An 11,331-nucleotide genomic window follows, 5' to 3' on the forward strand; every position below is an offset into this window, starting at 1 on the left:
ATTTCAAAAAAGAAAAATATTAAGACACTCGGCTATTCTAGCAGTAGTGAACTCATAACTAACACATTATTATTATATTACTTTTGTATTTTAAAGATTTACCAGTGTCTTTAAAAGAGTCTCAAGGCAAATCACAAATTTGTGGTTACTTTTAACTTATGTGCACAATGTTTTGTTCGAGTATGGTGTACTTGTAATTATAATGTCATATATTTATATTTGCATTACTGTTGTGATGTCTTTGTGTTACCTGATAGGGATGTAAATTTGTGATGTTGTTATAATGCAGCATGTTCACATTTGTATTTTTATACTGATGTTCATTAATGTGCATTATAAATAAATGCACCAAAATGTAGACATATGACATTTGTTCCTTAAGACCAAAAAAAAAAAAAACCTTCATAGGTGCATCATTATTATTTTTTTAAATTGTAACCATATTTTAGAGGTTCTGTGTATAAAGGTGAGATGTGATATGAACATTTTGAAGGGCAATTCAATGTGCAAATGAAACATCTTTATGCTGAGCTGTAACCACCACCATAGACGCTGAGAGGAACTTGATAACAACCTGTAAGGTCACTGCAGGCTGAGAGGAAACTTGGCTATTGCAGAACAATGAAAAAAATACAAGACAGCTTTTTTTTGTTTGTTATTCAGCTCAATTGCAGGGATTGTTCGTTGCTGCATGGCCAAAATATTAAAGTATGGGATTTAGTACACCAGTTTAATGAGTTCACAAGGGAAGACACACAAGCAATTCTCACTGTGGAGATACAGGACTAATCATTTCATTAGTACAGTATATAGTTTGGTGTAGACAGGAACAGACAAGCTCTGTGTAAGTCATTGAGTCAGCGCTAAATTATTGCCCTGTCTACTCTACACAGTAGGTCTACTGAGGCAACAAATGTGCAGCCTTTCCCACAATGGGATTAATTAACTCCTGTAACTTGCATGGAAGTTAACTTTCAAGCTACTTGTAATATCACAGTTTGCTTTTGTATAAGTCGGTTAAGTGCCTTTTAAAGAACATCAAATCCTAATTTGAAGAGCAGAAAACGGCACTCTATGATTTCCCCAGCAGATGTCTCTAAGTAAATTTTTGAATGTGATTACTGTGAGAGGACGGTGAGTGACAAACAGGTTTAACTGTACTAACGATATGACAATATTTACCTACTGGCTTATTTAATAGTAGGGTACACGTGTAGAGTTTAACTATTTAATTGTCTGACAAACACAAGCTGGAACTTGCACACATACAAGCATAAATGTATAATGCTAAGTTGCTACTACCGATAATTACAATTATTAGTATTTTTATGAATTATAATAGAGTGGAAAGGACCAGAATTATCGGGACGTGACGAGAAAACAACTTGGATTAAAGTCATTGGTAACTTGCATGTGTCCATCACTGACATCATTGGCCCCGCCCACTTCAGTCCAGTTACTCATTTCCTGTCGAACACGAGATTCCGCCCGCCCTACCGCTCCGCTACCGGCATGCTCGGTGCATCAGCTGTCATTCAGACCGCCAATTCAAACCGGATTACCATTGGAAATTCACAAACTCGAGGATTTATATCCGGAACGAGATTCAAAGCGATGTATATGTCGGAATACGCCGATTTGCCTGCGCTTTTTTGATATACAGAAACCCCGGAGGAGTAACGCTGGGACATCCTTCCAGCTCATCACCATGAACCGGAGCTCTGAATGCCGCTATAGCGAGCGAATGAGGGATCAATTCTGAAGCTTACTCCAAAACATATCACACCGATTGCTGAAGTAAAGAGGCTCAAAAGATAATAAATAACTCAGTAGACGTATTCGGAAACTTATCTCAATGCACATCTGGCACGCATCTTGACTGAAAACAGGCGCCGCTCAGATCGCGTGATCGGCTGGCTCACGCTCACAGACTTTAGTTTAAACTGCTTTACCAACCAGTAGTCTGGAGTTCAGTGACATGCATGAGCGGGGATCGTTCGTGTCTCCGTTGCTCAGTGGTGTTTTCTGCCAGTGCCGCTCGGAGGAGTATCAGGGCTCGGATCCGGGAGGTGGTGGTGACCGGACTATGGGCTCCACGCTGGCCGCCGCAACATCACTTTCCGAGCACCGCCATGATGAGTCCTGCGACTCCCCGCATCACTGCCCGGTGTGCGGCGGACCCGAGCAGGAGCATCGGCTCAAGGTGCTTTTCCAGATCTTGGATGTCAACAGAGACGGGGGCATCTGTGTCAACGATCTGACCATCGGACTGAAAAAGTTGGGAGTCCATCGCACTGAACATGAACTCATGGTAAGTTACTTTATCTCAACATTATCCAATACGTTTGAGTTACCTCACTATAATGGGTCTTTATAATGTGATTACAGGTCAGATCACGCTGATAGAGAGGACAGACTTAGGAAAAACTTAATGCAACACATTTTGTTTATAAATCACTATTTATTAAACCCCAGAACAAAGTTATGTACTTCTAGGCTATTGGCTCCTTACTTTCACAGCTCTTGTGTGGGTGGGGGTTACTCACTAAACCAGATGACTTGAGTGACATTTGCTTAACACAGTGCCTCAAAGGACATCTGTACCTTTCCTTTCTCTCCACTGTGTGAAGAGGATTGCTATTTTGACTAGAAAGGATAACTGTTGTTTACCGTGTGTTTGATGTAGACGTATGGCAAAAAAAGAACTCTATTGTTGGGTGAACACTGGCATTGCTTACACTGCGTGATAGGAATTGCATTTTCTGTAGCATTTTCTATGTTCGGGCAGGTGTGTGGGTTTCTGTCCACCCAAAATATAAATTTAAGGAGCCAAATTGAGTTTAATTTCAGAAAAAAGCTGTTATCCTTATTTAGCTTGAATAACAGCTATCAGAGACAGATAAATATATTTTATCATAAAACATATATTTTTTATTAATTTATATATTGTGTGTGTGTGTTTTTTTTTCTGGCTATCAGAGAAATATATATTATACTTTAATTATATATATATATATATATATATACACACTACCGTTCAAAAGTTTAGGATCAGTAAGACTTGTAATGTTTTTTAAAGAAGTCTCTTATGCTTATTAAGGCTGCATTTCCAGTATAAATTGACACATGATCCTTCAGAAATCATTCTAATATGCTGATTTATTATTAGAATTATCAATGTTGGCAACAGTTGTGCTGCCAAATATTTTTTTGGAAACTGCTATACTTTTACGAAAAGTATCACAGGTTCCAAAAAAATATTAAGCAGCACAACAGTTTCCAGCACTGATAATAAATCAGCACATTAGAATGATTTCTGAAGGATCATGTGACACTGAAGACTGGAGTAATGATGCTGAAAATTCAGCTTTGATCACAGGAATAAATTCGATTTTAATGTATATTAAAATAGAAAAACATTATTTTACATCATAATAATATTTAACAATATTACATTTTTTCCTGTATTTTTGATCAAATAAATGCATCTTTCATGAGCATAAGAAACTCCTTTAAAAACATAAAAAATTGTTCTGATCCCAAACTTTTGAATGGTAGTAATATATATATATATATATATATATACTGTATATATATATAATACTGAGGAATCAAGGATGTCCATATACAGGCATGTTGTTTTTTAATTAGAGTTCAGTATAATTTGTTTATTATATTGATATAATATATATCAAATTGATATATATTATTGATATAATCAGTATAATCATGTTTATTATATGAATCTAGACTAGAATGTAACTGCCCAAAGAAGAAGGAAACTTCTAGACAACTAGACAAGAGTCTTTCGAGAACATACACAGCAACATAATTAATAAGCACAAACAAGAAGTTGCTGTTGGGAAATTCACAGCGTGGTAAGAATTCACGGAACCTGCTTTGAGTGATTGTAATCTGTTAAAACGAAATAGAAATTTGGGGAATGTGAAAGAGGACAGGAAATGTTTCACTTTTAGTTCTTCAGTGAATACAGTAAGTTATACAACTTCTTAATATCAATTAGCCTGAAATAATTGTTGGGAAAGGAGCATCCTGCAAATCAGGGAATGAGATCTTGGATACTGATCCCCTGGAATGTTGCTGGAATGCTTCTGTAGGCCAGTCACGAGATCTTCTGTCATTTATGATTTACCACCCGGCAAATCCCCCTCCCCCATCTCTCTCTCTGTGATGGGGGAAGGTGAGGGGTTTTATCTTTTACAGGTAGCATAATGTTAATGCTTTCAGAACTTAAACTGAGGGGAGGTTTCAGAGATGGTTTACTCATTGGCTTATAAAGAGGACAGACATGTTCTGCATACCACACTACTGATAGTTTCATCTCTGGGTGTGTTTTTTTACAAAGTTTTTACTAGGTTTTAAGGCAGGGGTCACCAAACTCAGTCCTGGAGGACCGTTGTCCCCTGTCTTAAAGTCAAACACTTTTTTGGATAGTGGCAGTCTTAGACAAAAGCCTGGCTGCAGTGTTTTGCGCATCAAGAATTCCTTTGTTTGACAGCTAACAAAAGCACTTTGAACAAAACCGAAAGTTCCTCTATAGTGGACTAGCTGAGATTTGTTGGCAGTTGGCACTGCCTAAATAGACCAGTAAATGTGTTATTACATGTTTAATTATGAAGGTCAAAAGAGTTTACTGCTTAATTCACAACCTCTCACCGTGATGAATGACATCTGCTGCTTCAGTTATGAAGGGCAAAAATAACTTCCTGGCACTTTAATGATCAAGGGTGGATTGCACTTGTGGATACTTGAGCTTGATTTGCAAATGCAGTGCTTGTCTGGTGTACAGGACCTGCTCAGAGACTTTCTATTCAAAAACACTCAAAAATAGTTTGTAACATAAGAAGCTACAGGTCTTTATATGTTGTATGAATGAGCGTATGCAGAATGTTTTTTAATTATAAGAGTTTTTAAATGAATCTTAAATGCCTAAATAGACCAGTAAGCAGTTAAATGCCTAAATAGACCATGGAGCAGTTCTTGTTGCCAAGTATAGACACTTTTTCACTTTAATTCAGTCTTTTCTTTTGACAATAGTGTGTGCAACTTGGCTCGCTTTCACTTAAAGGCAGGGTATGTGATTTTTCAAAAACACTTTAGAAAACTGATTCGGGCCGAATAGCAAAACAAACTTGTAGCCAATCAGCAATAAGGGGCGTGTCTACTCGTGATTTTCTGACATTTGCTCTTAAACACCTAATTAACTTCACTGGTTGATGGTTCACAGTAATCCTTTAACCATTCGGCTTCATTGTGTCACAGACAGTGAATGAAGCTCATCGCACAGACTCTCACAGTAACTGCTTAAAATTCTAGCAGAATGACGTCAAACCTGCCACATATAGAGCTATCCAATTCCTCCCACATCAGAAATCATTGCCAGAGGCTCATTACATTAGTCTGCTAGAAACCCTGCTAATATAGAACATCAGTAGCTAATCCTCTCCATTTAGAAAAATATTGGGTTTTATGTTCTGTTTAAAAATGTACTGTACATGCGTGTCCCTTGTTCGTCTGAAATTCCTCCGCGATTTAAAGGTAGTTAGTTCGCTGTATAGCCTGCCCGTGTCTCCTTGTTTGATTTTGCACTGCGATGTCTCATGTTTCAAACATGAGTCTAATGTCTAGATTTGCTGAATATTTTTTTTTTCTTGGAAAGGACTCTGATATTAAATTCATGTACAAATTTGACTCCTGCGCATGAATCCATGTTCAGAGATTTGGCAAACATAAGTTGTCATGGCTTTTTCATAATACCATTTTTTACAGTGTACATGCGTGTTCCCTCTTGTGTTTTTTCTTTCTCTCTTTCTCATAAATGTATTATTTATTTTATAATTTAAATTAAGTGCATTAATAACAAGACCCTTCATCATGTTCGGAGGGCTGGGTGAATAATTTAAGATCTCTCTATCGTCACATATTAATTAGATTAGGTGTACAAGGTCCCTCTGGAGAACCTTTTTTTTTTTTTTTTTTTGGACCCGTGACGTGTACATTCAGAGGCACATCAGCCTAATATTAGAGGAAGTTTAAAGATGAAAAGTAAATTCATGATTTGTTGAGAGGACATGGGTTATATCCTTCAAACATTATATTAAACATATTATAGCTTTTTGTACTTTAATATATGTTGCTTTGTCTGGTTTGCATTTAGTAGTTTAGATGTTACTTGTGAACCAAAGTTTTGACACTACAGTATGCCTTTCTATTACAATATAACTTCTTATAAATATAACTTTGCAATATAACTTTATAATTATTAATATAACAAAAATATGCTATACAGATAATTATCTTCATATAAATATCTTGAGTCCGTATTGTGGATTTACTCTAATGGCCCATAGAGGACAGTCTGCGCCTCATTATATTTTATTGCCTAAACATACATAGTTATAATCCATGCATACTATTTGTATTTCAATGTAATTTGTAGAAAGTGTAGGTTCCTGAGATCTGCATATTGATCTGTGAAATAAATTGAGGTGCAGCTGCAGTTCAGTCTGATTATAGAAAGTGATTGTTGGGGGGGGTGTAAAAAAATGTCCTGCTGTGTATATCCAGATGCATTTGCAAAGAAGATATAACCACAACAAGCTGATAGATGAATGAATGAATGAGGTAGATTTGTGTATTACAGTGTTAGAAATGCATGGAATCACCCTGGAGGCGTTACCAGGGAGATCCTGATGATGACAGTATTAAAAAACCAGAGGGCAGAAAAACAGTCAGCAGAATTTTCTCATTGCTGGGTGAGTAAGAGATAACTCCAAAAGATGGCTGTATTTTATCCTCTGATTGGCTGCCTGTGCGTTGTCAGACAGGGGCAGCCAGTGTGGAGTGCTCTGATTGGCTGAGGCACAGCTGCAGTGAGGTTGCAGCTTTTTTCCCTGCATCACTTTTTGCCGGCTATAGATGCAGACAACCTGCAGCAGCTTGTAGGTGCCTAGAAATACTAACACTTAAAAAGTGGGATCGCTTTTAGAAATCGATTCATTGTGGTGATTTCAGCTTCTTCCAGTTAAGTTGTCTTGTTTTGTGTTTTAGCTGCAGTGTGTCATGGTTGTGGAGTGATGTCACTTGAAGAGTGAATGACTTTTTTTCCTGCATCTTTTTGCATGATTTTGCGCTCAGCAAAGATCATGTTTTGGGAAAGTGTCTTGGAGAATTTGTTTTGGAAAGATGCTAGAAGTTTGCAATGATTTTGAGGCGATTATGAGAGCGGGTTAATTGGAACTGGTCATTCGCTGCATTTCAAAGTTTTAACATGGTCACCAGGTTACTGTGGAAACGCTGTCGGATATGCCAGGAAGCTTTGGAAATTGTCCTCATCTGCCCTCATCCTCATGGCCTCACATATGACTGCCTGAGCAGTTTCTCTCTATATGCACATAAAACATCTGTAGATTTCAATTGATAGTTCTTGAGAAGACCAAGACAAAAACTCACCACAGCTGGATGTTGTGATTTGATCAAGTACACAAACTTGGAGTCAAGTACACAAACAGACTTGGAGCATCTTCACAAAGATGCTCAAGGAACTTTGGTCAATCCTTTTCCAGTGGTTTCTGGGAGTAACAGCGTGCGAAAGTGATACCGCAGGGCCACCCGATGGACTTAAGGAACAAAACTTAGAAAATGCTGCAATAAAGGAAGGCCAGAGGGAACAAGGTACACAGGCAGTTTCAGTCGGACAAGAAAAGAGTGCAGTATCCCCAAAGAAAACTACAGTGCTGATTATGGTGGCGCCTCCTAAGGATCTTCAGCAGGTATAGCAGAGAGAATTGCAGCATCAAACATATTTGTTGAAAGGCTTTAAAGTTGCTTATGCATTGATATTTTTACTTTTGGTTTCTGAGAGGAATATGATAACAACTGAACTGCTGCACTTTATTTCCAATTATGATTCTTGATCGAAGTCTTTTCAACTTAGATCTTCCAAAGCTGAGCTATGAGTGATATTTCACATCTCCTTATTCGCATATGGAAAATGAGGGAAATGCTAATTTTGAAATCAGATTGGCTTCATGTCATGTGACATAGATGTCTGAGAAAACAGGCCCATTTGAATGAAATCATTTCAGATATTTCAACAGATATCTGCACATGATCTGAACTCAGAAATTACCCAAATTGAATCATTAGGAGTCAGTATGGCAGTTAAAAAGGAGCGGGAAAAGTTCTGAAATCCCATTTGTTTGTGTTTTTATTATATTCACTCCAAACAAATAGAATAAAAAATGGTAATAAAGCTGTCACTGGGCCGGTACATTGTCAAAAGGTACACTTTTGTGCTGTGAAGCATACTACATACTACATACATACTAGTACCTAAATGGCACATTGGAAAAGGTACCGCTCCAGTGACAGCTTTTGTACTTTTGTTTTCTGAGTGTAGTTATATTAAAGGAACAGACAAACAGCAGATAGTCAGCAATTAATTTGTGTGAATTTTGTTTTAGACTTCAGCAAGTTAGAAATGTCCCAAGCATGTGAATGTTACTCTCTCTCCTCCCCCAAACTGTTGCTTCACATCTTTAATGGGTTGCAGTCTTCACTGGTCTTTAAATATTATTATAGTATGGTCAGGTCCCATGTCAGAAACCTGGTCAGACTCGTTAAGGAAAGATCACATGCTAGTGACAGGATTAGACCCTATTACATTGTGAATGATCAGATTCAGTTATCTGTTATCTCTAGGGACCAACAAGATTAATCACATACTGAGCAGTATAACTGTTTGTTGTTTCATTATTTGTCCTGACCACCAATTTCACTAATTTGTTGTTGCTGAATTGACCCTTTGCTAAGCCCTTGGTTACTGTTGCTGGATTTGATGAGCTTTACTGATTAGGGTTGGGCGATGTCTACCAAATTGGCATCGGACAATGTCTAGAGTGAAACATCGTGATGGACGATGACATCGGGGGGTGGGGGGGCGTGAATCCGTATGCAGAAAGGCACGGAAAACAAATAACGCGTTCTACGGAGCCACTAAAGGGACATGGTTAGCCGCTTGCTAGCGGTAGACTGTTACATTATAGTACATGAAAGTTCACTTGCCACCCACACAGAGTAAGGAGAGATGACTGATAGGACAATGGCGAATGATTTGCAGATACTGAGCACCACTGGCAAACATCTAATCTTGTAAAATGTGTGGTAGGTACTGCCGCTCCGTAGTATAGAGTCCGTGTGATCGCGAATCTCGAAAGTTCAAGTGAAAGTAAATTGAGAGCGCGCATTCGAACGTGGTTTCAATGCCCTACATATTAGTAGCGGCTCCCTGATGCCCGCAATTTATATACAGTATAATTACCCAACGGTATAATTGCGAGAGAAAGTATTGAAATAATTTTTTTTTATCATCCCATCTCGTAGGCTATTTATTCCCTTTAGGGGTTCTGTATTACACTTAATTTAATTTCCGAACACAGAATTGGGATGCGGCGGATTGCGGGGGGTATGGGGTGGGGGGATTCACAATGCCGGCTCAACATCGTGATGTCTGTCAGCCACCGGCATATTTCGATGGCATCATCTATCGGCCCAACCCTATCACTGATGTCCCTTAGGACTGGATAGGAGATTTTTATGAATGGCACAGTTTTTGCTGAAATGTGTTTTGAAAGTGGTAATTAATGTTATGGGGGCTGAAATATATTTTTTTCTTTAATATAATATTTAATTAGATGATTTATCTTGTTCTTTATAGTCACATAAGACGCCGTCTGTTTTCCTTATTTTAATTATATGAATATTCCAGACTCTCAGCCTGTTGCATGATCTTTCAGACAGATACACCGGTAAGCCTTGTAAGAAGGTGACGCTGTATTTGATGTGAGCCAATTACATTACAGTGTACACTTTACAAGCCTTGAAATGGGAGGGATTTATATGTCCCCAATCCCATGTGACATGTGAGAAATACTGGCATTATAGTCCTGAGGCTTCAAGAACAAACTAGAGCTGTGTACATACAGTGGGTACGGAAAGTATTCAGACCCCCTTAAATTTTTAACACTCTACTACAGTACAACAACTCTTCCTCTTCTCTAAAGCAGCCCAACATGGCCTCGCCCCCTTTGTTGCGTGTTCCCAGGGGCAGGGTTTATGTAAATTTGAGGGTTTGTGATGTCACCAACCCAGGAAGAAGCTCATTGTAGTCTCTACCAGCCGTGTGTTGTAGGCTTTTAAAAAGCGAATTCTGTGAAATAAAATCTCCTTGTGTACTGAACTTTGAGCATCATAACTTTGTAGATGTTGTTTATGCTCAAACAGCAACATTGCACACTAACTAGTTACAAAAAGTGAAATCATAATCAAGGACCCCTTTAATTTTAGTTTAAGTTTTAGTTATTTTATGTGCTTTTGTAATTTTTATTAGTTTTTTTTATTTCCATATAGTTTCAGTTAATTTTTATTTCAGTTTTAATTACTAATTTTAGTACTTCATCCTAAATATATTTATTTCAGTTGCCAAGGCAACAATTCTAATTTTCATTTATTTTGTTTTTAAGAATTTTCTAATCATATTTATATTTTATTTATATTTATTTTATTTTATTCAGCTTTCAGTTACTGAAAATGATTTTTAATAGTTATAAATCAATCAATAATAATTCATTATTCTTATATTTTTATATGAAAATACTTAATAAATGTAACTTTTACTTTTTGTTTTGTTAAAAATGCACTGTAAAAAATTTACTGTAAAATTTACAGTAACTTACTGGCAATTTTGGTTGCCAGTAAGACTGTAAATTTACAAGAATAATTGAACTGTAAAAATACAGCACACTGCTGTATATATATGCTGTAAAATTATGTTGTTTTTTTACAGCTATCCCTGTAAGATTACAGTAGCAATGTTTACAAATGTGAGTGAAATTACAAGTGAGCAACTGTGAACTTGTACTGCTATACATACATTTTACATTAAATCAGGGCATTTGTTGTGAAATTCAGTTCACTAAATTAACTAGTTGAGATTTTTCACTGCTGTGATAGTGTGTAAACCTACTGTTTCCTGTCATTTTCAGTAGTCTTTTTTGTCAATTTAATGTGTAATGTGAACAATAAAACTTTCAAAATAACAGGTTTTCATAAATTTAACAATTTATTGTACAATAATGTTCATTTAACATGTACACCATTTTCCAAAACATATTTGGAGACACAAAAATGGAGATTGCACATTAAACCAAAGGCTTCAGCCTTGGGAAAAAGAAAAAAAAAAAACATCCCTACAGTGGGACTGACCTTCATTCATAAACTTAGTTTAAATAAACACAAAAGAAAGGGTCT

The 11,331-nt window shown here is 37.0% G+C and overlaps 1 protein-coding gene across 1 annotated transcript; it reads left to right on the forward strand.

Annotated features, from left to right (window-relative positions):
- Positions 1-1,470: 1,470 nt before the first annotated feature.
- On the forward strand, positions 1,471-2,469 carry LOC107748516 (calcium-binding mitochondrial carrier protein SCaMC-2-like). Its single transcript, XM_016563328.1, has 2 exons — positions 1,471-2,311; positions 2,389-2,469. The coding sequence occupies exons 1-2, from the start codon at positions 1,979-1,981 to the stop codon at positions 2,401-2,403; spliced, it is 348 nt and encodes a 115-aa protein (XP_016418814.1). The 5' UTR covers positions 1,471-1,978; the 3' UTR covers positions 2,404-2,469.
- The last annotated feature ends 8,862 nt before the right edge of the window (positions 2,470-11,331 follow it).

This window comes from Sinocyclocheilus rhinocerous, unplaced genomic scaffold (genome assembly GCF_001515625.1).
Source record: "Sinocyclocheilus rhinocerous isolate Xijiao unplaced genomic scaffold, SAMN03320098_v1.1 scaffold230, whole genome shotgun sequence".
Classification (NCBI taxonomy): Eukaryota; Metazoa; Chordata; class Actinopteri; order Cypriniformes; family Cyprinidae; genus Sinocyclocheilus; species Sinocyclocheilus rhinocerous.